Raw genomic sequence first — 26,428 nt, 5'->3', positions numbered from 1 at the left:
CCGGCCTCCGGGGACCGAGGCGCCGCCGCCGCCCCGCGCAGGCCCGGCCCGCGGCCGCACTACAGTTCCCGTCCCGCCCGGGGGCGGCGCGCAGGCGCGGGGCGGGGCGGCGCTGAGCGTCGCGGCTGGGAGGCGGCTGTGGGAGCTGAGCGGCCGCCGCCCGCCCGGGTGAGTGGGGAGCGGCCGGGAACCGGGACGGAGTCGGGGGGTCGGTTGGGCCGTGCGGGCAGCGCCGGCGAAGGGGACGCGGGGCGGGAGAGGGGCGAGCGGAGCGCTCCGTGCGCGGACGGGAGCGGGAGCGGCCGGCGCGGCAGCGGCTCCGCCGCCCGCGGAAGGAGGGGGCCGGGTGGTCGGGGCGCGGGTCCGGCCCGCTGCCCTCTGCGGCCCCGAGCGCCGCTCCGCGCGTCCCACCCCCGGCGCCGGCGGCCCGCGCCGCTCCCGGCCGCGCCCTCCCGCTCCCTCTCCTCGCGCCCCGGCCCGGCTGGGCGGCTCCCGCCGCTCCTCTCGGCCGGGCGGCTGTTCGGGGCCCTGGGGGCGCCGCGCCGTGCGCCGCTCGGCCCGGTGCGTTGCGGTCCGCGAGCTGCGGCGGCGGGAGCTCTGCCCGCGGGTCCGGTCGGCTCCGTCCGTCGACTCGCTGCGTGTCTTCTGCAGCTTACGGAGCGCGCGTTAGTGGCAGCGGTGAGGAGGAACGCTTTTCCGGTGGCTGACGGACGGGCGCTCGGCGTGGTGCTGACATGAGAGTCTTCCGGTAGCGAGCACCGAGCTGCTGGGGCTTTAAAGCGTTAAATGCCATAGATGGGTGCAGGAAGCCGACCTCTGATGCTCGAGGTGAAAGGCGACAGGAAAACAAGCAATGTTTTGGACATGTGAATCCCTCTGCTGTTGAGCTATAGGCTTGTACGTCTTGTCACCTTTTTTTAGTAGATACAGACGTATGAATGTTCCTTCAGACAGCTCGTATAGTTGATTTGTTTCCCCTTAATTGAAGGGTGTGTAGAGGTTTCTCTGAGAGTGAACGTTGTGTATCAGTGCCTCTGCTGAAGAGAGTCCAGAGGTTGCCTGAAAAGCTGAGGTCGGAGGCTCCTGCAGCGGTGGTGCTGCGCTGTGAGCGGGGATTGCCTGGGGCTGAGATTTCTTCTGGAGGAACGTCCATGATAGGTGATAGGTTTGGCCAGTATGTGGCACGTAGCAGGCCTCTCTGGAATGCTTCCGAGGTGCTCATCCCTTCATTCTCCTGTCCCTGCCCCGTGTTTGGTTCTTATTGCAACGCCTGCCCTGCAGCCAGTTGGATGAGCAGGGCTGGTGGTGTCCTGCAGTGGGCATGCTGCCAGGGCATCTCCTCTGCTCTGTGGTCAGCTGCTGGGCAGGCAGCCCTGGTGCCCACTGCCACTGCTGGTATTCCATTGGCCAATAAGGACATGGATCTGCTGCCCTGTAGCAGGTGACAGGTTTTCCCAAGGTGTGCAGAAGTAGGCTGCATTGAGTAGGCCCCTGTTAGCAAGCTTACTGCCTTAATTCCACACAGCTGTGGAACTGGACAGGAGTGCAGAACATAACCACAGGTCTTGTGTGCATCCCAAGTGCCCCCTGTTATGGAGCAGGACTGGACAGGAATGCAGATAGTCTCCCATCTCCCTTGCCATGGAAATGTCTATCCCTCATTGTGCTTTCAGTTATTCAGCGCAGCTCTCTGCTCACCTCTGTCCCCATGTGGCTGTACTGACATGCGTGAACTTGAGAGGGCTCTTTGCTCCGTGTAGAACTGAGCAGATTGTGTGAGCAGAATGAAGCCTCAGGCTTGTTTATGTAGGAAAATAGCCAGAACTGCTCTTCCTCACTTCCTGGAGACACAGCTGCAGGCACAGGCGAGATGCCACCTGCTGGCTCCGTGTCACCCAACCAGGGGATGTCAGCTGCAGTGCCTGTCCATCTGCCCTTTGCTAGGTATGCATGTAGGGCTCGGGGATGTCTGAGAGCCTTTTGGGGTGGTGCTGCCTGGTCATGGTGTCCTCAGGTGCTGCAAACTGTCCTAAAGAGCTTGCTGGAGTGGGAGTGTTTAGTTAAAGTCATTTTTCTTCTTGGCTTGGTGCATAAAGATAACTCGAGCAAAATGTGTTCATCAACAGTTAATGTGTAGTTTTGCCACAGTGGAAATTCCCCTGGGAAATGCTGCCTGTGGCCATGCTGCTTCAGCAAGGGCATGTGAGGAGGGGGGTCTGAGGGAGCAGGTGGGATTTTAGGCAGTTCTGTGGACATGCTGGCCAAAACCAGTTCACTTCGTTGTTCCTGAAGTCACTTCTGTTTTAAAATCTAAGTTACAGAAACCACTTACAGAGGACTTCAGCAGGGCTCGTGTCCTGTAGGTGAGATATTGCGACGGTTACTCCTGTTGGGGTCCCAAGAAATGATGTCCTTACATATAACAGAAGTTTGCGAAGAAAACTGGGGAGTGACTGTTTTTAAACTTGTTTTTAATATGCTTTTAGATAGAAGAGAACAAAAATATCTTAATTGTAGATTGAGCATATGGAGGTTGCTTGACAGCCTTTCAAGAGATGAGTCTGGTAGTTATAAAATGGCCTGAAATAAGGTAATTGCTTTCTTTTCACTTCCTTAGTTGTTCATTGATTCATCAGAATATCTTCCCTTCTACTATATCTTCTCTAACAGGCAGTAAGTTAAAACTTGCTTGATTGGAAGTGATGGCTGTTTCCACACCTCAGATGTTTCTTATGTGACTATCAAATTGCTAGAATAAAGTGCTTACTCTACACAATAGTTATATGTGTGATAAAAAGGTTAGCCTTATAGACATTTCATGTATGTAATGTTTTTGTGGTAAAGCTATAAGGATACTTAGCACAAACACAGCACTGCTCATCAAAAAGTATTTGCAAAGCCAAAATTGCTGGTTATTTTGCAGCAAGATGTGCCATTAATATTCCCAGTCCAAATAACTGCCCCTTCTAACAATTTGTAATTTTTTTTAATGTGTCTTTCTCAACTGCACTGTTACCATGAATAATGAAAGGCAAGTGAAAATACCAGATGTGTTCGGTGGGAGGTGGAGGGAATGGTTTGATCAGATGATGACTTTGGCTGGCCTTCCTGTCCTTTTTAGGCAATGAGAATTCTGGCACGTGCTTTAAAACCTGATTTTTAGCACGTTATATATACGTATTGCAAATACTTTGACAGATATTAGAAAATGTGTCCAAAACACCTTGAATTTGCTAGGTCACAGGTGGTTCTCTTCTTGCTAAAGAGAAGTCTGTCATAATTTAATGTGGGTTTTTTTCCCTTTTTTTTTCTGTGTGTGTGTGAACATTCCAGCATTTGAAGTGGGCGCTTTCATTATATTGTAAAGACAGGTGAAGCTATGGGTTATGACCTGGGCATTAATGAATTATGAAGAATTAGTCATTTTCCAATATGAAAGATGTAAATCCAGTAAATAGAAGGTAATTAATTTTGACTGACAGCATTTTGCAGCTATTTATAGAGAGAAAACACAGCCTGCCTGGATGCAACGTATGGTTGTGCAGTGCTACTCTTGATCAGAGTGAGGGGAGCATTACTGTGCAGCATGCTAATTAGTGTGCTCCTTGTAATTACCAGTTAAAATGACACCTTTTAATATTTGGATGCAAATGGCCATGCAGAAACGTGGTAAATGGCAGCACGTTGATTTAGCACTCAGGCTGTGCAGCCTGGTCACAAACAATGCTGTCTGAGTGGCTGCAGGAAATGTTTTTCACTTCTGATAGTGTTTAATGCTTTAAATTGTGCAGCAGAGGAAAACAGTAAGGCTCTAGGAATGAGAAGTCTGCATGCAGATTGCGTGGCATGAGCTGCAGCAGCAATCTAGTTGTTCTTCAGCTGTCGTGCAGCTCCAGAAGCAAACACTGTAGGGCTGTCGGATGTGGTGCAACAGCCAGGAGAGATGCTTCTCTGGTTACTTTTGAAACACTACTGTGAAAAGCTTAGGTGTGCTGCTCTGTACGTCTGTAGCTGTTAAATTCTGTATCTGGTGCTCTCAGCTCTGTGGCCTCTTGTGAAAGGCCCAAGTTCTCCCAGTGCCATTGGCTTTAGTTCCAGGGAAGCCAGCCGCCATCCTCTCGATGTAACAAGGTTGAGAATTCCTCCTGATTGCTGTTATTTTCAAGAGGTCTTGTTCTGTGTTGGTAGCTCAGCCTTGGAGTTGTCCTATCAGTGTCAACCATGGTTTATGAGCAAATGATAGTGTGTATTAGCAGTGTTTTTCAAAAGCAGGTGTGCTGAAAATAGCTGTAAATGTGTTCCTCCTTGGGTTGCAGATGTTGGTGGGAACTGGAAATTTACCAGTCCTGTTAAAGCCAGATAGACTTTACAGGTAAAACAGTCCAACAGCCTGCGTGAACCTTCACGTGCTCAGCTCTGTTCAGTGTCTCTGAATTAAAATATCCCAATGTCTGTGACACTGCCAGCATTCAGAGAGAGACCTTTCTGGGTGTAAACAAGTGAGGAGAAGGAATCCAGTAAGCCCAGTCCCTTGGTATAACGTGGCCCTTTTACTTAAGAGGTAACAACTTTATTCATCTGCTTTTGAAGTACAGAGTAAGTCCAGGTTTGAATTAACGTAGTTATTATATGTGATGTGATGTGATCATCTGAACTGGAACTTGGGCTTCATAGAACAAACAGTGTTTGCTGAATGCCTGGTTTATTTGCTTGGTATTTCTATAGAGCTGAGAAAGGAATCAGATGTTCATTGTATGGCTAAGATGTATGGATTTTGCTGTAGCTCCCAAATGCATTAAGAATGCTGTTGTTCACAGGGAGTCATTCAAGTTTCCCTTTTTGTGTGTGTGTGCCTGCACATTGAACTCGAAGCAAGAATTTTGCAGAGCAACAGCAGAATCCTGGAACTTTTTGGAGAAAATAAAAATAGCTTGTCTGCTTAAACAACATTGTGATTAACTGTACATTTTGTTCCTAGTCAAATGGTCGAGCATTTAGATCAAAGGTTGCCTGTGTTTTCTTAGGATGTAAGAAGTACTGTAGAAGGACCCAGATTTCTTCCAGATGTAATATTAGGGGGCAGTTACACAGCCTATTACATCTTTTTGCTAGTGGGACTGAGTGGACTGCTACACAGACATTGTGTTCCCTAAGCTTTGCACCAGGGTGCTTTAATTTTCATCTGACAGAACAGAATGGTACTTCAATTGCAGTGACATAATTAATAAACATCCTCTGCTTCCCCTGTAAGTAATAGGCAAGGATATGAGTCACTAATAACCAAATATCTTGTTTGTATTGATGTACTCCTTTACTGGCCTCGAACAGCGGCAGCAGCAAGTATAAAACATCTTAGCTGCTCTTCTGACTGAGTATCTGTAAAAACTGGTGGCATTAAGCTGGGCTTATTAATCAGAGTATAACTGTTGTCTCCTTCCCACCCCATGTCCTGCCCTGCTCTTTGGGAAATACAGCTTTGGAGTTCTCAAGAGAATTAGGTACAGATGTGGATCTTAAAATATGTTTAGCTTGCTTCTGTGTTCTTGTTTTAGTTGTTGATGTGATGGGAGAAGAGGGCATTGCAGAGAGGGATTCTGCTCAGGGAGGAAGCAAGACTCAGAACAGCAGATCAATATGAATAAGGGATTAACAACTTCCCTTTCAGAAATGCATTTAGAAGCTGAATATGCTTTTTAATTCGGATATTTACCTTAATTATGGCTATTTATTCCAATTTTTTTTTCTCTCCTTTTATAGATCTGGTTAAGAATAAGACTCAGGTTCTGAAGCATTTGAGCAACTTGGTACTGCCCGAGTCATGACGCTCCCGTTTCGAAAAGACTTGGACAAGTACAAGGATCTTGATGAGGATGACATTCTCGGCAAACTATCAGAAGAAGAACTGAAACAGCTGGAAACAGTTTTGGATGATCTTGACCCTGAGGTAGGTGTTAGCAGAGACAAGTTATTTCTTTTCATTAGTTCATGAATTAGTGTGCAATAATTTGAGACTTTCTTTTACTTGAACTGAGCTTGTAGTTAGTATTGTCTTGGACAGAAGTCTTTCCTAATCTGCTAGCGGTCTTATTTACGGATACATGTGTGTATGTAATGTCCCAACGGGGTTGTTTCCTGTTTGCAATGTGAGTACAGCCACAGTAGAGGAAAATAAAATAAGGGTTTGTTAGAAGAGGCTGTGTGGGATCTATTTATACAGGAAAAGTTGCTCTTAAGTGATCTTTTTGAAAGAATTTACTTAGAAAGACCTGTTAAACTTTTCTGTTTCCGATGCTGGATGGTAAACAACTCTTTGCATCCATTTCTGTTTTGTTACCTGTACCGTTGGATGAGAGAGGGTAAGCACTAAACTCTCCCAAAGATTCCTCATCTTGTATCTAGCAGCATGACTGTTCCCATTCTTGTACCTTGCTGGGTTTGCAAAGAGGGAGCAAAAATTTTCTCAGCACCTGGACAGTTGTCAGCATGGGATGTTAAAGAATATTTTAGCCTTCTGTTATGAAGAGCTGAATGATGTCCTATACAGATATCCTGCAGATAGTCTGAATCCAAGACCAGTGTTTCCACCTCCTGATTCTCTCTGTTCTTGTTTTTATTAGCATTTACTTTCAACTTGATATTCAAGAATTGCTTAAGAATGTTATGATTATTTGTTTTGTTGTACAGAAAAGTATTCCTGATATTCTAATTTACTTTGGCTTATAAACATTTTAATAGAGGAGAACTGGCAGAAGGGATTGACTGCCTTTTTATGAGTCTGAATTTCTGTTTGCATATCCTTTTTTTCTTTAGCCAAGGTATGTTGATATAGCAAGAAAAAAAAAGCAAAACAATGGAAGAAAAAAAAAAAACCAGCAACTTGAGTCAGGCCAAAAGTAGAAATACTTGGTGTTGTTAACAGCAGCATGGACAGTTGTCTTAAGCACAGGGAAATCAGTGGTGGAGGAAGAGGACTGCTTACTGACTGTCTACTAAAACTGAATAGCAGAAGTTTATTTGTTCTTCAATTAAATAGTGCCCATTCTAGAGAAGAAATAGTAAATAACTAGCAAGCCTTGTGCTAGGTGTTATTGTACATAAAGATGTTGGGCTTGAACTTTGAGGAAGAGGAGGAGAAAGGAGAGGAATCTGACCCGGCTCACTCAGACTTTGTAAGCTGTATTTATTTGCTCCATTTTGTTTTGCAGAATGCGCTTCTGCCTGCAGGCTTCCGACAGAAGGACCAGACTGCTAAAAAGGCCTCGGGTCCTTTTGACAGGGAACGACTCCTTGCATTTTTGGAGAAGGAAGCTCTTGAACACAAAGACAGGGAAGACTATGTGCCTTTTACAAAAGAAAAGAAAGGTAACAACACCATTGCCTGTGTAGGTGGTTAGGAAGTTTGTGAAGAGGGCTAGCCTGAGCTACTCTGAACCGAAGTTTAGTGGCAGCTCGACTGCTTTTTAACCTGCAGAGTGCCTTTGTGCAGAGGCAGGGTGCTTCCTGTTCCAGCCTCAGGTGGCACTGGAGCTGGTGTACCCTTTGCACATTTACAGGAAAAAAATCAAATTCAAAAGATTTTACCAAAGGTTGTCAAGTTCTGATGGGGGTGGCATTCTCCAAATAAGAGCTACCCCTGGCTTTGTGTCAATAGTAACAAATACTGTTGTGCCTCTAGCTTATGCCCCGTGCTTCTGAGTACAGACAGTGATATTTGTAAGACTGAATTTGAAACAGAGCAGTAGAATGATGTGTCGTGGAAGATACCCAGTAATGTCTGGCATTATTAGCCTACAGCATTTTTGAGCTAGTGGTGTAAGCAATTATGTTGTATTTCTGGTATTGTTAGTGAAAGATTTTAATAAGATTGCATGGTTATTATTAGTTAATTATACACTTAACATTGCAAGAAGCCTTGAAATCTAGCTGTGGCTTATGATGTAAAAACTGTGGAAACACAGACCTGATATAATAGATGCATCATTAAAGCCTGGGATTCTAAATCTTTTGGTTTCTAGGTTCTCACTGGCTCAATATAAATTGCTTTTATTTTCAGGAGAAAAGAAAAAAGAATTCACATTTAAATGTTGCAAGAATAGATTATTTATGTTTTCACAAGATGAGTTCCCAAATTTAATGTGCCTTACTGGGTATCACTGATAGGGACAGGAGCTCCCAGTCCTGCACTGGCCACATATGCAAAGAAGGAGGCTTTTAGCTGTCACCAGTGTTTGTATGCTGCTCCTGAGTCCTAGCTTGTCTGAACCCTCCCCAGCACCATGGCAGGTCTGTTGCAGTGAGAATTGACAGAGCTGCCTTATAAAATGTGTTCTGACTGTTCAAGATGAACAGGCTCCTCTCTTAAGAGCTGTTCCTCTTTTCTTAAGGGTTTGATACCAAACCCTGCAGTTCTGTGGAAATCCGTTGCAAATCATTGCTTATGTGAGAATTGAGTCTTCATTCATTACTGAATTTGTATATGTGATTGTACTTATGCAGGAGATTCAGTGGTATTTTTTGTGGAAGTATTTGCATTTTCTCTGTGCGTACATAGCTATAGCTATTGTTTAACATCATCTCTTTCCTGAAGGATTACAGAGATTGTTACTTTATAACATGCACAGGGTGGTGACGCACTGGAACAGGTTGCCCAAGGAGGCTGTGGATGCCCCATCCCTGGAGGCATTCAAGGCCAGGCTGGATGTGACTCTTAGCAGCCTGTTCTGGTGGTTGACAACCTGCACATAGCAGGGGTTGAAACTAGATGATCGCTGTGGTCCTTTTCAACCCAGGCCATTCTATGATTCTGTTGTATAGCTTAACACTTTTTTTTTGTTGAAATAGAACCGTGGCACTTTGTTGCTGATGGAGGAGTTTCCTGACTTTGCATCTATGCAAGTACCAAGTAAAGGATGATGCTGGGTAGCACTGGGTGCAGAGGGCAGTGGAAAGCACCTGTCATTTTGGTCCTTTCTGTGCTGCTGCCTCTGTGGGCAGTGCCTCTGCTCCTGCGTTTTCCTCCTCAGCCTGCTTCTTGCCTGACAGATCTGCTGGTGTGTGCTGGAGACAGCGTAATGGTCTGATGGGAGAGTCCAAGAATGTGGCATTGCCTCTGGTGTTTGGCAATCCCTTTCAGCCCGTTCAGGACTAAGGTTGGCCAGAGAGGATTTCCTCTAATGAGCACTTTGTTGTTTTGCACATATGCTTCTTTTCCCATCGAGGTGTACTAGTACTTCATTCCACTTGGTGGTTCTTTAAAGCCTACTTATGTATACATGCACCCAGCAGAACTACTTGTTTTGGTTGATAAAATCTGTGAGAACTGCGTAGGAAAATAGAAGGGTCTGCCTGTAACACATCTTGGTTAAGAAAACTCAAATGTCACTTCCTTTATGTAATAAAGTATTACTAAACAGCAGTCTGAATGTTGCAATATGACATGCAAATTTAGTTAATAAAACTTCCCATATCTTTTGAAGAGGATTTATTATAGTAACTTCCTACTTTTTTTTTTAAATACCATGAAGGAAGAAAATGACACTGAAAATGAAATGTAGCTTGCTTTCATCCAAACTGAAAAAATGTGTTCAGTGTAGAAATTCATGCCTCTGTTAAATGAGAGGGAAGAGAGAAGAAGGCTGACTGCATTGCAGAGTAGGTGAGGGATAATCTTTTCCACTCTTGAAAATTCTATAGTTCAGTTTTGACTTGCTGCTGTGTTCATGTCAGATTTGTGCAAAAATGGCAATCCTGTATCACTTAATCTGTTAAATCTAGAGATTGTGACCTCTCATCGAGATGTGAAAACTGGAAAAGGAGTAGAGTAAAACTTGATTAGGATAAGGACTTTCTGTGGATAAAAAACAGCAAAAACCAACAACCATCCTTATGTGATTTTTCTTTAATGTTAAGAGGAGAGGGAAAAAAGGGCTGGCTCATAACTATTCTGTTTGACTAGATAAATGCAACTAGCAAGTTATGGAATGGGGCAGATGGAACATTTTGCTTGGTTATGCTGCTAATTCAGAAGAAAATTGACAACTCTAATCTTCAGATCTAAAGGATCTCAGGAAGAGAGATGGATCAGAGTTGTAGCTACTTTCTTGGTGCCATTTTTGTGAGTCAGGGTTTACTATCATAATTATGTATACCTGGCTGCTCTCACTGGTCTCATTTGGTCTAATTACCCCTTCTATGGAATAAGAAAGGAGGAATCTATCCTTCTTTGTCAGTAAAACCAGTGTCCATCATGGTGACTACACCTGCATGGTTTATCAGAGCAGCTCAACCTGGGTTGTTACCACCCTTGGTGACCTTGTTTCCCTACTGCTGTGCAAATGAAAATCTTCTCTTCCAATTGTCCTAATTCATTTTGAGTTAACATATTGTTAAAACATTGTAAAACAATGTTCATCTTTTTCACTGCTAGGTGCTGTGAGTTCTCCAGATTTTAACTTTTTTTTTTGCTGTGCTGTGAGATGTGGAAGATGCAAAATAAAGTACGCTGATACAGTGAGATGAACAGTGCTAAATGAATGTGATACTTAACAATCCCTAAATTGTTATATTTTATTTTTTCAGTTCCTGGCTTGGTTTCTAGATGCATCCTTTAAAAAACACTTTGTTTTTAAACAAGATGTAATGACTTCAGTCACATTCCATTCCAATTAAGTGTTGAACCATACAGTGAACCATTGTTGCCTGACAAATAATTCAGGCAAGACATTCATGAAACCAGTAGGGTAATAATTTAAACAGAACTGGCTTTGTCTCAGTATGTGTCCATGAACATGCCAGAAGGATTTCCCAAGGCATGCTGCAGTGAGCAGGATGCCCCATCCCAACAGAGGAGGAGGACTTCAGCTCTGGGCACTGGTGCCCTGCCCGTGCTCCCCTCTCAGCTCACCCAGGTTCCATGCTTCTGTAAACAGCAAAATGTGAGAATTATTGCAATTGATATGAAGCAGAAGTGTACCTGACATTTGTAATGCACTTTCAGCTGTGCAGTGTAAGGCATTAGCAAAGTATTAAATCAAGGTTTGTACTTCTAGGCTTTGCCCTCTTCTCATCACTCTTTTCCAGCTTTCCCTCAGCGTTCCTGCCAGGCTGTGTTTGTTCTGCATAGGTTTGCTTTTTGTGCGACTTCTGCTTTTTTTTTTTTTTTCCTCAGCTCTGTTGCCCAGAAGTCATTGTTAGGTTGACACTCTCACATGGTGAGAGCTATTTCGGTGTGACCTGCCTGGCTGGTTTGTGCTGTGCTCGGTCACTATTTGAATTTAGGATGCTGCTTCCCCCATTTGCCTTTCAATCACTAGTCTTTAAAGGAAATGTGTTACATGTTGTGAAATGAAGTTAATATCTTGTAGGAGCTTTGAAGAAACAACTTGTCGAATTGATGTTCACCATACGAGGGCCCTGGAACAAAATAGCATGTGATATACCAGCCTTAATGCACAACAGTGTTCTAATTCACAGCCACGTGTTCTGTAGACAAATAATGGATAACAGTTTTATTTCCTCAGTAAGACACCAAGGAACACTACTCTTCTAAGCTGAAGTTCAGAAAGATTAATGTTTACTTAAACTTCTAAGCAAGTTGATGAACACAAGGCTGTTGTGTGCTAAGACCTGGTGATTGAGTTGTGGATCGTAACAACCTCTGTACCGCTGAATGTTTAGTGAATGCAAGGTATATAGGATACATTAGATGTTGTGCACCCTTCTTCATGAAGTCACTGATGACAGGAGGTTGTCCTCGGGTGACACTTGGCTCCCTTTCCTCATCAGAGAGCTGCAGAACTGATGTGGGGCTTTGTTCTGGCCTGCTGTTTGTGGTCGCTGGGTGCCTCCTGGGCTGTGGGATGTGGGGAAATTGTGCTGGCAATGGTGAGTGCATGGCTGTGCTGAGCATTCCTGAACACTCTGCAAGGCCTTCCATCCCACCTTGGGTATGTGTGCAGTGTCTCATGCTTCAACACACATCATTCTGCTCTCCTGCCTTTAGTGGGATACGTTGCTGTGTAATTGGAACTGCAAGTTCATTCTGTTGCAAGGAAAGGCTTGACTTAATCCCAAGATGTGGATTGTTTAATGTGTTAGCCAAAGCCATAAAACACCTGAATATATAATTATTACAGAGGTCATATGGACATGTCAGAAATTTGCCTTTTTGTGCTGTATTGTTTAATTTTTGTGGTGTCCTTGTTGGCTGAAGAGTAAAAAGGACGCTGTGTTACTTTGTGCTATGTGGAAATGTTCCACCTGAAAGCCAAGGAAGCTGCTCATCGTATACACTGTGCAGATGTGTATTATAAAACAAAGCAAAACAAAAAAAAAGCAGGGGAGGGAGTGGGGGAAGGAAATCTCCAGGCTGCCTTGGCAGCAGGCTTTGAGTTAGATCATCGTCCCCAGAGGTGCACAGGTCTTTTTTTTTTGAAGTATTTGCTGATTGCTAGAAGCAGGGAAGGACTTGCTCTCATGTACATGCTGTGAATCTCTGAACTCTGGGCTAGGGTGAGTGAATAAGAGATTGTATACACAAGGGTGTGACCTGGTTTATAACAAAAACTGTTCCTGACCCAGTTCGTGTGCCTGGGGTTGGCTGTAATTTGTACTTCTGGAAGGGAGCGGCTTTTAACATTTTGGCTTTAAGAGAAACTTTTTTTTTTTTAAGGTTGTCCCAAGAGCCAGGCACGTATGGGTAAATTTAGTCCTATTTTTTCAGCACGCAAATGCTTAGAATCTGAAGGTCCTAACTGTGAACTTAAGAATTAGTTAAGTTAACATCAGAAGTAGTTCTCTTTTGTTGTGGGTGCTGCGTGATGAACTAGACAGGGGACTGAGCTGGGTTAAAGTGAAGTTGGTTTTAAAAACCATAGCACTTAGGAAGTTCTTTTAACTGAGCTTCTCCCACCCCCTGCCTGCTGCACTGCTGCTTGTGGTGGGGAATAAGAATCAGTAGCTGAATGGATTTGAGAAGACAAAAAGGATTGTGAAACTTCTCTGGTTTGGGCTGTTCAGTGACAGGGCGGAGTGTCAGTGGAACTAAAGCACAACTATGGATCTGCAGATAGAAGGCTGTGTTCCTTCCTGAGTTTCTTCCTGAAAGAAACAGAAGGCTTAGTCAAACACTAATGTTAAGACTGGGGAAGATTCCACAACACTGCCAAAGCACCTCTTCAGGTGTAAGACATGTGTTGAAAGCAGAAATTTTGAAAACTTGAGAATCTCCAATTTTAATTTACTCAAAATAATGACGAGAGGTATCTCCAGGATCAGAAAATGTCATTGAATGCTTTTTGCAAAGTTGTAGAATGTCTCGGGTTGGAAAAACGTTTTACAAAGTGCTTTCTTAGAATGCTGAATAGACACTTGTTGCTACAAGTCTGTACCTGGTATTTTTGACAGGTCGTCTTAGGCACTGGAATGGGCTGCCCGGAGAGGTGGTGGAATCTCTGACCCTGAAGGTGTTCAAGGAACATTTTGATGTGTGTTGAGGGACATGGTTTAGTGAGAGCTATTGGTGATGGATGGATGGTTGGACTGGGTGATCCTGTGGGTCTTTTCTAACCTTGGTGATTCTATGATTCTTGCATACTGTAGATATCTTTTCTCATCTGGAAAGTAAATGAGAAATTTTAACAGCAAAATTCATAGGATTGGTCATCTTAGAATAGGCAGAATGTCATTTTAATTCTTGTAAGATTTTTTTTTTTACAAGCATAGGTTTTTATTTTTGTACAAAACTGGTTATTAAATTACACGACTGAGAGGGCCAAGAATTCTTCACGTGCTTCTAAACAGAATTCACATGGAATTCAGAGAAGAAGCCAGCTTAATATGGAGAAAAGCATGAGATGCACTGATGCTGGAAGGCAGGTGGTGTGAGTGGAGGCTCAGGCGCTCAGTCTCACCATTTCCCTTTTTTCCTCCTCGTGCTCTGCCAGCCTCACTTTTTTGCTATTCCGTGTTACTGAGGAAAAACAACACAAACGCAGATGATGAAAGGCTTTAGGCTGTGCGTGTGTTGTTCAGAGTGTTTCAGAGGTTGATGGAAACCTTGTCACATGTTCTCTTATCTCTTTTAAAAATTCCAGTTTAAGTTGAAAATTATTCCTGCCCCAGAAGGCGATACTGATATACTGAAATGGGAGTAGAAGATGTACTGTGTCAGGTATATCAAAGTAGTCTGACGCATTTATCACTCGTGCCTTCCATTTATGAAGGCTTTCTATTTATCTTGAATTGCCACAAGCTTCCTTGTGCACTCTCCATCAAAACTAAGGTATCTGTGGCAATGTATGTCAGCTGCTTTCAGCTCCTGTTTGTAGTCAGAACAGTTATATAAGGCGATTTATTTTTTGCTTCTAAACTTACAGCTTTCCAAAGTGATAGCAACCCAGGAACAAAAGTACTGTGTTGCTAGCAACAAGTCTTTGTCATCAGACTGTTGTGAAGAGTTCAAATTGTGTTCTATGCTAGTGGTGATGTCAAAGTTCCTTTAAAAAGAAAATGAACCACAAACTATTGTAATCTAGGGTGGGGACGTGGAGAGAGGAAAGGTGGATGGGTGATAGGGTGTCAGCATTTGTCTCCAGAAATGGTGAAACCCAAACGGTAATTTGTCAGAATTTCCCCAGAATGTAAATTGGAAGATTCCTTTAAAGCATCTTGTCACTGGGAGGCATTTAGAAATGCTAAAGTTAGTTTTAGTCCATACATGTAACAAGATACACTTGTATATGTACAAGGAGCAAAATACTCTGCTCTTGGCTCCTGCCCAGCTGGCCTGCTGCTGGGTGGGGGATGAGCTGGTGTGCTCCATGGGAGACGTGGAAATGCCTTACTGTGGGTATGGAAGTGTGGGTTCCTAAATTAACTGAGAAATCTTGGGGTGTGGACACCACCTTCCACCCTCGAAAGCAGTTCAGTGCTGCTGGAAGCTGTGTCCCTCGGCTCTGGCTTCTGGTAGCCCAGGCAGGGAGGCTGAATGCTAGTGAACACATCCAGATGGTGACAGCCAAGGTGGATCATGCTTGTCTTTAGTAAGATGCAGTTGTAGACCAAAGCTATTAGACCAGTATGCATCTGATAAATATACTGTTTTTTCCCCTTCACTCACTTTTCTTGATCTTTAACAGTATGCAAAAATTTTGAATAGCTATTAAGATTAAAATTTTCTAGTTGTGCAAAGCACCTATTGAATGTATCAGTTCTGTTCTGTTATCCAGGACCAAAGCTTTTACCTACCACACTAATTTCTTTGGTTCTTTTGTAGTTGTAACTTTTTTTGTTGTTCTGAAGGGCTAATCCATATCATTCCAATCTGAACCATTTATAGAATAGTTATTCTAATAACTTGATTTTCTGATATTTTTTTATTATTATTTATTTTTTGCCCTAGCTTTTTGACCAAAGATATGTGCAGGAATTATGCTAACTACTTATACCTCTATTTGTAATGTATTTACCCTAAAACCAATTTTCCCTTTAGCTGTCTGTAGTGGCTGAAAGGTGGGTGTGACGTAGTTGTCGCTACTGTTCCTTTTTCTCATCGGATCTTCTGTGACTTCCTTGTGAATCTTCCTTGTTTCTAAGCATCATTTTAGAAAATTGTCTTTGGTAGTGTGTGCCAGAGATAAATTATCATACTTTCTGTTGTTCTCAAACCATTCTTTTCTTAAGCATCTCAGGCGTTTCATTTTTTTTTAAATTCAAGATTAAGTTGACGTACGAAACCAGAAATATGGTATATGCTGTAAAACTGCAGTGAGTATTCAGTTCTGGAATTTAAGATGATGCTTAGAGAACGTATTTCTCAGAAATACTCAAATTACAGCTCTGCCTGGGTCCCTTTTTCATTTGATGCACTTCAGTGTATCTGTCCTTGTTTTCCAGTAATACTAAATTTTATTTGCAGGCACTTTATTTAAAAATATGTTGTTTAAAATGTGTGATGCAGATTTACATTTTACCCCAATACTCAGAAGAAACAAGATTGGAGTCCTGATACAGACTCCTGAAAAGCTGGGATCTTGAATAATGTTATGTTCCTGTTTATGCCCTTTTCTCATCTCCGACTTTCAAGAGCAAATAGAAGAGACCTCATTCCTTTGTTGCCCATACTGTCCTAGGATTTCTAAAATGTTATATGTCTCCCTTATGAACAGAGAAGTTTAAAGATAAGTAGCTATGAAACGCAAAGTAATAAAGAACTTTTCACTTTCTTTACTCTAGGGAAAATATTTATCCCGAAGCAGAAGCCTGCCCAGTCTTATGCGGAAGAAAAAATTGCTCTTGATCCAGAACTGGAGGAAGCCTTGACAAGTGCCACAGACACAGAGCTATGTGACCTTGCAGGTTAGTGCTGTGGGTCTCTTTGTTTGGAAGTACAACTGGGCTGCTGCATGTTTAGAAAATAGAGATGTACAATTAATGTTAGAGGGTGTTTGTTGTCTGAAATGTAGTAGAAACTACTATGTAGGTCAAATTAAATGCTGGTCTGTTTGCAGCATATCATCTTTGTTGGTCTGTGCTAATATATAGGGATGTTTTGGCTTAAGATTCCCTATTTTAAAACTCAGAATCTTTCAGTTCATTCCTCAAACTGGCTGCTTTTTGTTTAGTGTTCACCACTGCTTTTTCATGCATATGTGTTGATATGTGCTTATATTCCTAAAGCTTCAGTCAAGAATGTTTGGCTGAGCTGCGCTTTTAACTATGATGCCTGAACCTGGTGAGGTTGAAACTTTCTAAGACATGAATGCTAACTAAAAAGTCTTTTCTATTACATTAAAAGTTTTTCTCCTTTTCTTTAAATTAGGAGATTCAGTGGGTTATTGCACTGGCGATCTGGTGCTTGATGGACTTCAGTTATTATTATTTAAAGGAACTCTGCCCCTAAGCTGAATTAGCCAGGGACACTAAAATTGTTCTTCGCTTTTTTCTTTTTTTTTCTTCCCTTTTAACAGCTATACTGGGAATGTCCAACTTGATAACAAACAATCAGTTCTGTGATATTGTAGGAAGCAGTAATGGTGTTGGCAAAGACAGCTTTTCAAGTAAGTATTTACACAAGTGCTGAATAAATGTGTTATTTGTACTGCAGACTCTTACTGTAGTGTTAACTATTTTCTGTTACACTGGCATTTTTAATAGGACTTTACATTGTAAATTGATAAGATACGTGTTTGTAATGTTTCCAGTTGAGTTCTGGCAAGAGTGGAATTACCAATTCACGCTTAAAACTATTCTGTAGTTAATTCACTTCTTGGAGAGATAGAAGTGGGCACAAAATACATTTGTGTGCCTTTGTTTTTCGGTTTAACGTGTGTGTTTGTTATTCAAATCCTATGTACTTTCTGGAAAAAAGCTCATGCTCAAGAAAAGGAGAGAGGCTGCAATAACATTGGAGGAGGGCTGAACTTTGTAAAAATATAGTCAGAAATGATGGTATACTTCTTGGGTGAGGAAGAGATGTGAAGATTGAGGAAATGATCTTTAAATACAGCAAATATTTTGTATATATATCACGTGTACAGTGAATGTATGCAATTGTTTGATTACAGTTGTATCCCTTACTTTTCAGATATAGTAAAAGGTGAGAAAATGTTACCTGTTTTTGATGAACCACCAAATCCCACAAATGTGGAGGAGACTCTGCAAAGGATTAAAGATAACGATTCCCGTCTTGTTGAAGTTAATCTAAATAACATCAAGGTAATTAGCTGAATTATGCAGTAAATATGCTGCCTTTTTTCGGGAGAAGACCCTTAAAGCTGTACAGCACTATGAGTGGGCACAGTGGCCTTATTTTAAGTATAGAAGCCTTCCTGCAAAATGCAGTGTACTTTAGCTCCAAGTTTCTGGCCTGAAATAAAGCAGTAAGCCATCTTGGTATCTTTTACGAAACGCCTACTCTAAAAGTCTCAGATTTTCTTACTGCCAAACCAGGTTTCTGTTGCTGCCAAGCTGGTGACAGTTCCAGCAGTTCACCATCATGGAGTTAACTGCTTCGAATCCTTTGTGCTTTGTGAAGCAGTGTGCTCTCAATTACTGCTACTGCAAACAAAATGGTACTTGTACCTAATATTGTTCTGATTCTTGTACAGAAGAGCTGTCAGTAATTATCAGCTCTTAAGAATTGTTCTTCAACGTGACCGAACATTTTTGCATATATATATATCTGTAAGAAAACAGAGCTATAACAGAACTGACTTGCTGCAACCAGCTGCCTGTCACTGCTTTCTGCACTGTCTCACTGGCAGCCTAGACTATTTGTTGCTCTTACTGCAGGCAGTAAAAGAAATGCATTATTTAAGAACACTGCACAACAGTGAAGTACTGGCCAGAATATTTAAAAAGGTAACAGAACAAAACTGCTATTACAGTAAGCCAAGAAACTTGCAACTGTAATTAATTATCTAAAATTATTCCTTTTACAGTTGCTTGGTACTACTTTGTGAAAATCGTCAAACTGTAAATTGGTGATTTCTGAGATTATTTTTAATATAACAGAGAGGATGGAATTCTGTTGCTTTAGAGCTCTTAAGTGGTTTCCTGTGTGTGAGAGATTAGTATGGTAGTGATAGTAAGAAGAACATTCAGTTCATGTAAGCTCAGTAACATTTCCAAGACAGCTAAATATCTTTTAACTCTTCTATTGTGGCATTGGCATCAGTTAAATAAAGGTGAGTTTAATGTATAGAATTACCAACTCAGAACCACTGCATCCTGCACGTAGCCCTGCTGCACATCTAAGACTTTACCGTGAGACTGCTGGAGATCAGCGATGGTTAATAGTGTAGTGTGTTGTGCTGTGAAGAGAATAAGGCAATGGAAGAATTTGGGGGTGGAGAGTGGGGGTTAAACTTATGCATCTCAAGAGACTGAAATGCTATTTTTATTTCAAGAACATACCAATTCCAACGCTGAAAGAATTTGCAAAAGCTCTAGAAACCAACACACATGTGAAGAATTTTAGCCTTGCAGCCACCCGAAGTAATGATCCTGTTGCTGTTGTAAGTACTTGTGCTTCGGTGGGATACAAGGGAAGTTAGGATGGAAGGATAGCAGTAAGGGATAGAACAGAATCCTGTCTGTATGTGTGTGTGTATACATATATCATTTTTAATATGAAAATGATTAATTTCTTTTACCTTGTGTTGTGTGTTTACTTTAGCAAACCTTTGCTGTATTGAAGTTGGTAAACAATTACTTGATGACTATACAGCAATGCGTCAGATGATGAGATGAATGGGGATTTCATTTTGCTAACCTCCTTTTTCTTTCTTTCCTAGTTGTTTCATTAATAATGTTCATGCCATGAGTTAGGAATACACTCAAAATTAACTGCCAAGGAAATACATTTGAGGCTGAAAGTGCTCATCGCATTTTTCAACTAAGTTGAGTTTTGGTTGAACAGAATTGTAAAATACCCATTTCTCTGATCTTCCTGCTACCAAAGATGGGCTCAATGCATTGGCAATGAAAGTATTTAATTCAACACAATTGAAACCGAAGTCTTTATCATTTGGTCCTGTTTTTCTGTACTGAATCAAAGTAGTTCCTTATTTATTTGCACATAAAGAAGTAAGAAAACAGCACTAACAAATGTGCTGGGACAATCCTTTGCCCTTGTTTCAGCTTCACTTGTTTAAAGCATTCAGTTAAGTGAATAAATAAACTTTTGAAGGCTTTGTCCTGGGTGAATTAAAAAGTTCCTTTTCAGTGGAACAGAAACACTTGTAATAAGGTAGAGGGTTGATTTTGGGGTCTGGTTTTATGTGTTTTTTGTTACTGTTTCCTACCAAATCTGTAGACACAAGCATTTTGAAAGTCAGATCTCCTGTTTACAAATTAACCATATCTAATTCTCTTTTTAGTTGGCTTAACCCCCTTTCTTTGACTCTTACTTACAGCTTGCATTACTCATTATGTGCTGTGAAAGCTTACAAAATGGAATTGGTCCAATATGCTAATTTCAGACAATTTATATTCTCTGTAGCTTTTTAGTTTGTAACAAGAGCAAGACAGGCCTTTTCTTGAGTAAGTACTATTAAAAAGAGAATGTAGATAATTCCTAGTTGAAAACTCTCTTCGGTCTCAAGAGGTGAATATTTGCAAAGTTACACTATGCATCTGTGAAGGTGTTGCTCCTATTGAGCTAGTTGGTGGAAGTGGTCATTGCTCTGTCCTGTGATGTACTGTAGCACAGTTCAAAAGTTTAATGGTACTTTCTTGCATTCAAAGGCTCTTGCAGATATGCTGAGAGTAAACACAAAATTAAAAAGTTTAAACATTGAATCAAACTTCATCACCGGAGTTGGAATTTTGGCACTGGTCGATGCACTGAAAGACAATGAAACATTGACAGAGATCAAAATTGATAATCAGGTAAGTGAGACTATGGTAGATAATTAAAATCAGTGCTTACATGCTGTCTGTCCTTGTTGACTGAGTACTTTTAGGCTTCTTGTGATAAACATTCAAAAATATTTTAAATATCTTATGCCATGTGTGTTTGTCTATAAGATTTTCATAAGCATCCATTTCAAGAAGCACTTCTCTGCTTCTTTGTGCTTTAAAATGCACAAAGATATGATAATGAGTTTGTGCCTTTTAGATTAATTTTTTAAAAACAGGTATTTATTAACTATTATGATGAAGGTATCCTGATCTCTTTTTTATGAGGGATGAATACACCTAAGCTCTGCTGTCTTTGTGTATTTTTCATTTAAATAGAGGCAGCAGTTGGGTACTCTTGCAGAAGTAGAAATTGCCAAGATGCTTGAAGAAAACACCAAGATCCTTAAATTTGGATACCATTTCACACAACAGGGACCTCGAGCCAGGGCAGCTGCAGCTATCACAAAAAACAATGACTTGGGTAAGACCTGTCAGTCGAGAGTAGCTCTTAAAACTTGTGCTGCATGCATTCATTTAAAGCTGTTTGTTTTCCCAGGTTTTCTTTTGATATAACCAGGATGGAAAAAATTTGTCAATCAGTTTCAGGTTTCTCCTGTGCTTTTACTCTTCTGTTGCTACTTGATGTTCCCTGTTTCTGTTGTTGCAAGATGTCCAGATGCATGAGTTCAGGATTTTTAGCATAGTCCAGAAACAGGAAGAACATTCGTATTTCAGATGTGTTGCGACAAGGGAAGAAAAATAATAGTTTTGATTATTTGGTTTTATTCAGATAAGATTAATGGCCTTTTTAAAGACTGTATTTGAATTTATTAGTGTGAGATGCCCTCCTCCGTGCTAATACACCCAGTCTCATTTGGAATGCTTGAGCAGGGAGGGATGAATGCACTGTCTTGTGCAGAAGTTGGCAGTCACCTCTTCCCTTACAGCTCCATTAATGCCCTGGTGCCTTGCCTGCCTCTCTTAAATGTAGATGGTAGCAGTGGTGTCTTTATTTGCTGCATTTAGTTTTGCTGTTTGGAGCTCACATTAGAACTCTAACTAAACAAAACAACAGAAAATTGGTTAATAGTATAACATGTGAATGAAAATCTTATTAATAGTGTCAAATACTTGGAGGTTTCAACTATGACAAGTTAAAAGGAGGTCAATATGTTCAAATAGAATTGCGTTTTAAAATTCCGTTTCATTAAACTTTGTTTGGTTAGATGCTTTGTGATGCAGTAAGGATTACAGATCCCTTCGGTGTGAAAATGAGCCAGGCTGTTCAATAGCAGTAGTAGGAATTCAGGAAGAGATCTAATAACAGGGAATGCTTCTAGGAAGCCAGCGTTTGGTTTCTTGATCTGCTTCCCTTATAGTAAAGTGCAGGCTAACATCTCTGAAAGAAAGAGAGAGAGAGCAACAGGTAGAATAGAGACAGAAGAAAGGCATTTAAACACGCATAAGTGTTTCTCAAAATTAATTCCAAACCTGTTTTTCTTCTTGTCACTCTGTATGTCTCTGTCCTTTAAGGCTTCTCTTTTGGCTAGTTCTCATTTTAGTGTTTGACTGATGGAAGTCTATGTTTCTACTGATATCTTGCCTGTTTTTCCTTGCTTTCTTAGTCTGGAGTATCCGAGTAAAAATTTCTGCAAATACCTTTTCACCTCTCCAGTCCTGAAGCTGCAGAGACAGGTTACTCTAAATGCCCACTTGGGTGTCAAGCACTGAAAACCGAGATGCTCAGTCTTTCAGTTGTCTTTGTACGTGACTTCTTTATATTTAAAAAAAAAAAAAAAAGGTCTGCACCTTTCTCCTTTGTCTACACTGTGCTGTACTACTTCCCCTTCCTTCTTTGTCTGAAACCATGTGCATATTGCTTTTAACTGCATGACTGGAGAATTTGAAGGCATTCAATGAATCTTGCGTAAAGCCAGAGCAGCATGTGAGCATTGGTGATTTATTCATGGATCTTTGTTGCTTTTGCATTTTATGGCAACTGAATATTTTTATTAATAAATTGAATGCTTTAGGCTATTGAGCATAACATCTCAAAGAGTTTTTTAATATAGTTTTGTTTTGAGCGTGTATAAATTTGAATGAGTGTAAATCTTATTGGGTATTCTTGAAAGTTTTAATTGTTTCTGTCAAAGCCACGCAAACTATGGCAATAAAAACAAAGACTAACTTGTTAAATCTGCTTACTTGAAGTAGAAAGATTAATGTTTCCTATATGATTCTCCTAACAAATATTTGAATCTGTTCTTGTGTAAATGGTGGATAATATTAAATGTTGATTGCTTTAGATTATTGCATGAGCCTTTGTACAGCAAAGTGGGGAACCATACAACATACCAATGATGCAGAAATACGTAATACAGTAACAATAACATTTTAAAATACATCTTTTTCTGTTTTGTTGTAGTTCGCAAGAGAAGGGTTGAAGGAGACAGCCAGTAGATCTTGCTATAGAACTGTGTGAAGATTTCAAGGGTCTTCAAAGCACGCTCTTCACAGTGGGCTTTGGCAATCTTGGACTGCATTTACCTGGGTTAGAAGGGAAAAGACTGGAAACCCCATTCCTTTTAAAGCAAAGCTATATTAATAATCTGCTGGTATGCATCACATTTTTCATAACCACACCAATCCATGTACAGATCCAGTTTTTGATTGTTTTTGTTTGTTTTTTTAAAGAACTTTTTTGTATTTTAAGACCTTGGCTGTGCTTTCTACTAAAAGTGTAATCGCAAATCAATTGTATAATTGTCTGTAGTCAAAGAATGGGACATTCAAGATCATTGGGTATATAATGACCCAGTTAGAAAATCTAGGGGTGCTCATTTACATGAAGGGGTATGTATGTTCTTGAGAACAATGCTTTAGTGATAATGGATTCTTCACACAATAGTTGGACTCATTGTTTAGAGCTGTTCATCCTTGTTCATATGCACTGAAGGGAAATCTTTCACAATTGTCTTATTTGTATATTTTTTTGTTTTGATTTGTTCTTGATACTGTGATTAAGTGTAAACATCCCTTAAAAACAGGCAAAAATAAATTGACTTTTCTTCCAAGAGATTTGAGGGACTAATTAAAAAAAAAAAAAAAGTAGGAGCCTTGCCAAAAAAAAAAAAAAGTCATGTAAAGTGGGTTTTTTCTTACTATGCTTAACTCCTAAAAGCTTTTAAAATGTCCCAGAATTGTAATTTGCTCTGTATCTAAACTGGACACTTTAAGACTATCATGTGCTCATCAGCATTTAGTTTATATGTTTAAAAATTCTTATCTACAGGCATAACTAGTGTGAATTTCTCTAGAAGTAGTGGACAAGCTTTTGTCAAATTTGCCTAATTTTGTACAGGAGAAACAACCTTAATTATAAAAATCAGTGCCCTAAGTTTCTGGCAAATGGAAAATCCTTTTTTACAAGCTATTGCATTAAATTGTTATTACTTCAAATAAATGTATAACTTTTCATGAAACAATGAAGTAACGGTTTCTTGAAAGGCTTGATGTTTGAAACACTACGACTTGCAGAAATTAACCAATGTGTAGTGCCAAATTTGCATAGTACAGTACTTATTCAGGCATTCCAAGCTCTGTGTCTATGCCAACTAATAAGGCCACAAGAATCACTTAAATTTCTGCACATAATCAAAGTATACATCTTGGAAATAATGAAAATCTAGGGGCTTTTTGCTGTGGGCCTGTTTGGACTGTAGCGTACTGAGCTTACTTAATGTTGTCATGAGACCAGAAATTAACAAAATACTCTGAAGGACTGCTCAGATATTTATGAGAACTCAACTGACAACCGTTTTCATCAGATCATCATCATATGGTGAGCTTTTTATATAGAGGAAACGTATAGGACTGAAACTTTTTTTGCATCACGTTGTATGTACTATAAAAATTAACAGAGCAATCCTCTGACACTGTGCCTGTGTTATAATTTCCTACAAATGATGTCTTGGATTTTAGACAGACTTTGTTCTGCAGGTGACTTCTAATCTTACCGCAACTGTACAGCAAATTCAAAACTATAGTGCCTTCAATGAAGATGTATTTAACTGGTTTATAACTGTGGAAGAACATATTTTTCCTGTTTCAAAATTGGCCTTTTATTGACTAATTACAAATAAATGTGTGCTCTGAAAAGCTATTGGAATAAATTCTATTAAAACCAAAGACTTTACAGAGTGTAAGTTTGAAGCAACCAGAAGTGATCTCACTAGTAGCAATAAAAAAGGCTTCTTTTGGTTTTGGCTTTTATGAATTTTCAAGAGCTTCCTAGATGTGAAAATCTAAGTGCTTACATAGTATGGATAAACTCACATGTTAAGTGGTTTTGTTTTTGTTTTTTTCACAGACAGGAGTGATGTATAAACATGGTCAAAGCCTTAATGTGCTCAGTTGCCTAAAGCTGAACTTCTCGTTTGCCAGGCACCATAATAATTTTGTGTCAAAAAATAGTCTGTAATGTTTTCCTTCTTTTCTTGAAGGGCTGCATGTTCATTAAATCTGTTCATGTGTTGTGATTCTGTAACTATTTTATACTATCAAACATGATTATGCAGTTATGTCCTACTTGAAGATGAAGGAGAAAAATGAATGGCTGGATTATGGAAATTATAGCCAAAATCTCTTCTTTATTACATTATAGAATCAAGCGTAGCTGCTTCATGGTTGATATTCCAATCAAAGGTAGAGGCTTCCAAGTTATAACTCTTGGGTGTCCTGTCATAGGCAATAATAGAGGACCTCTCCTAACTGGTTAACTGCTAAGAATTTGTTTGTTGGCCCTTTCAGGGTAAGTATCTGACAGTGGGCATAGAAAACTTCCCTTCGTCTGCTGAAAGGCATTTGGTGTGGACCATGGAACAGTTATGACAGTTACAACACTTTTATCTACAGTATATAATCATTCTGGAATAAATTAAAGAATTCAGTCTGTAGCCAGGAATCATAAACAGTCTTTAGCGAAGTTGAATGTTGGGATTTAATGGTTTCAAGTGTAGCATATGACTTTGAGTATAAAAGTGGTATTATTTTGATAACTAGCTACCATAAATGCAAGGTCTTTTTCCAAAAGAGGTGGTACTCTTCTTTCACATTCTTTTCCATATTTAATGCAGAAGCCAAATAACCACACACTGTTGATTCCATTGGCTCCAATCTAAGCATGGAAATGTAGACTATATTCCAAAACAATTATCTATATACTGTTGTATTTTAAAGAAATAGCCTCATTCTCTCTACAGCTTGTAGGCTATAAATGAGCGTGTATTCAATTTAAATTTCCATTGAGGAAATGTGAATTGAGTGTTTTAGCTTATCAGCACTATATGCTGTCAGACTGTAAAGCAGTAAAATTTTTGAATGATTAAACTATTGTATCATTTTGTTTGTTTTTTAAATAGTACATAGTAGTACACTACTAAGCTGTCTGTGGATCTCTGCCTGTTCTCTACATGAGCTCTGCTATATGGCTCACATACTTCTAGCTGGCCTTGCTTGACAGAAGATGCCAGAGAAGCTCAGCATCTCTTCAGCTTCTTCATCTTCACTGCCAGTCAGGCTTCCATGCTGCTTGTATCCCTGAACCTCCAGGTGGGAGATGGGGGAGTGAAATCACACCCCCTCTGACTGGAAAAAGGGAAACATCCTTTTACAAAAGAAGGACCTGGGGAACTACAGGCTGTTGAGCCTCGTGTCTGTTCCTGGGAAGATCATGGAGCAGATCTGCCTGAAAGAGATACTAAGGCATGCACAGGGCTATCTGAGAGCGTGGCTATAGCAAGGGCAGACTGTGCCTGACCAATCTGCCAGACTTCTATGAAGGAGTGACAGCGTTGGTCAACATAGGAAAGGTGACTGCTGTCATCTACGTGGACTTGTGCAAGGCCTTTGACACGGTCCTGCACCGTGCCTTTATTTCTAGATTGGAGAAACATGGATTTGAAAGCTGGACTAGTTGGATAAAGAATTGGTTGGATAGTTGCTGGCAGAGGGTTGGTCAGAGCTC

General features: G+C 40.7%; 1 protein-coding gene across 3 annotated transcripts; it reads left to right on the top strand.

Moving 5' to 3' along the window:
* Positions 1 to 52: 52 nt before the first annotated feature.
* Positions 53 to 24,591, top strand: LOC116244689 (tropomodulin-3-like). Of its 3 annotated transcripts, none has more exons than XM_031616569.2 (10): positions 53 to 168; positions 5,758 to 5,944; positions 7,206 to 7,362; positions 16,234 to 16,356; positions 16,968 to 17,057; positions 17,585 to 17,715; positions 18,909 to 19,016; positions 20,248 to 20,391; positions 20,740 to 20,884; positions 22,829 to 24,591. In XM_031616569.2, the coding sequence occupies exons 2-10, from the start codon at positions 5,819 to 5,821 to the stop codon at positions 22,861 to 22,863; spliced, it is 1,059 nt and encodes a 352-aa protein (XP_031472429.1). In that variant the 5' UTR covers positions 53 to 168; positions 5,758 to 5,818; the 3' UTR covers positions 22,864 to 24,591. The 3 variants fall into 3 exon arrangements, with proteins under 3 accessions (XP_031472429.1, XP_090005003.1, XP_090005002.1); XM_090148877.1 differs by lacking the exon at positions 53 to 168 and adding an exon at positions 604 to 897; XM_090148876.1 differs by lacking the exon at positions 53 to 168 and adding an exon at positions 1,920 to 1,944.
* Positions 24,592 to 26,428: the final 1,837 nt, after the last annotated feature.

The sequence above is a fragment of the Phasianus colchicus genome, chromosome 12 (assembly GCF_987193195.1).
Source record: "Phasianus colchicus chromosome 12, bPhaCol1.hap1.1, whole genome shotgun sequence".
NCBI classification, from domain to species: Eukaryota; Metazoa; Chordata; class Aves; order Galliformes; family Phasianidae; genus Phasianus; species Phasianus colchicus.
The sequence above is the reverse complement of the archived record's forward strand: the minus strand, read 5'-3'. Positions and strand labels throughout refer to the sequence as shown.

Bases quoted from the DNA above. Each gene is read 5' to 3' on its own strand.
- LOC116244689 (XM_031616569.2), top strand. From the start codon at position 5,819: ATGACGCTCCCGTTTCGAAAAGACTTGGACAAGTACAAGGATCTTGAT. The intron at 20,392-20,739 runs GTAAGTGAGACT...TCATTTAAATAG, and splicing joins AGATCAAAATTGATAATCAG to AGGCAGCAGTTGGGTACTCT. The intron at 20,885-22,828 runs GTAAGACCTGTC...GTTTTGTTGTAG, and splicing joins CACAAAAAACAATGACTTGG to TTCGCAAGAGAAGGGTTGAA.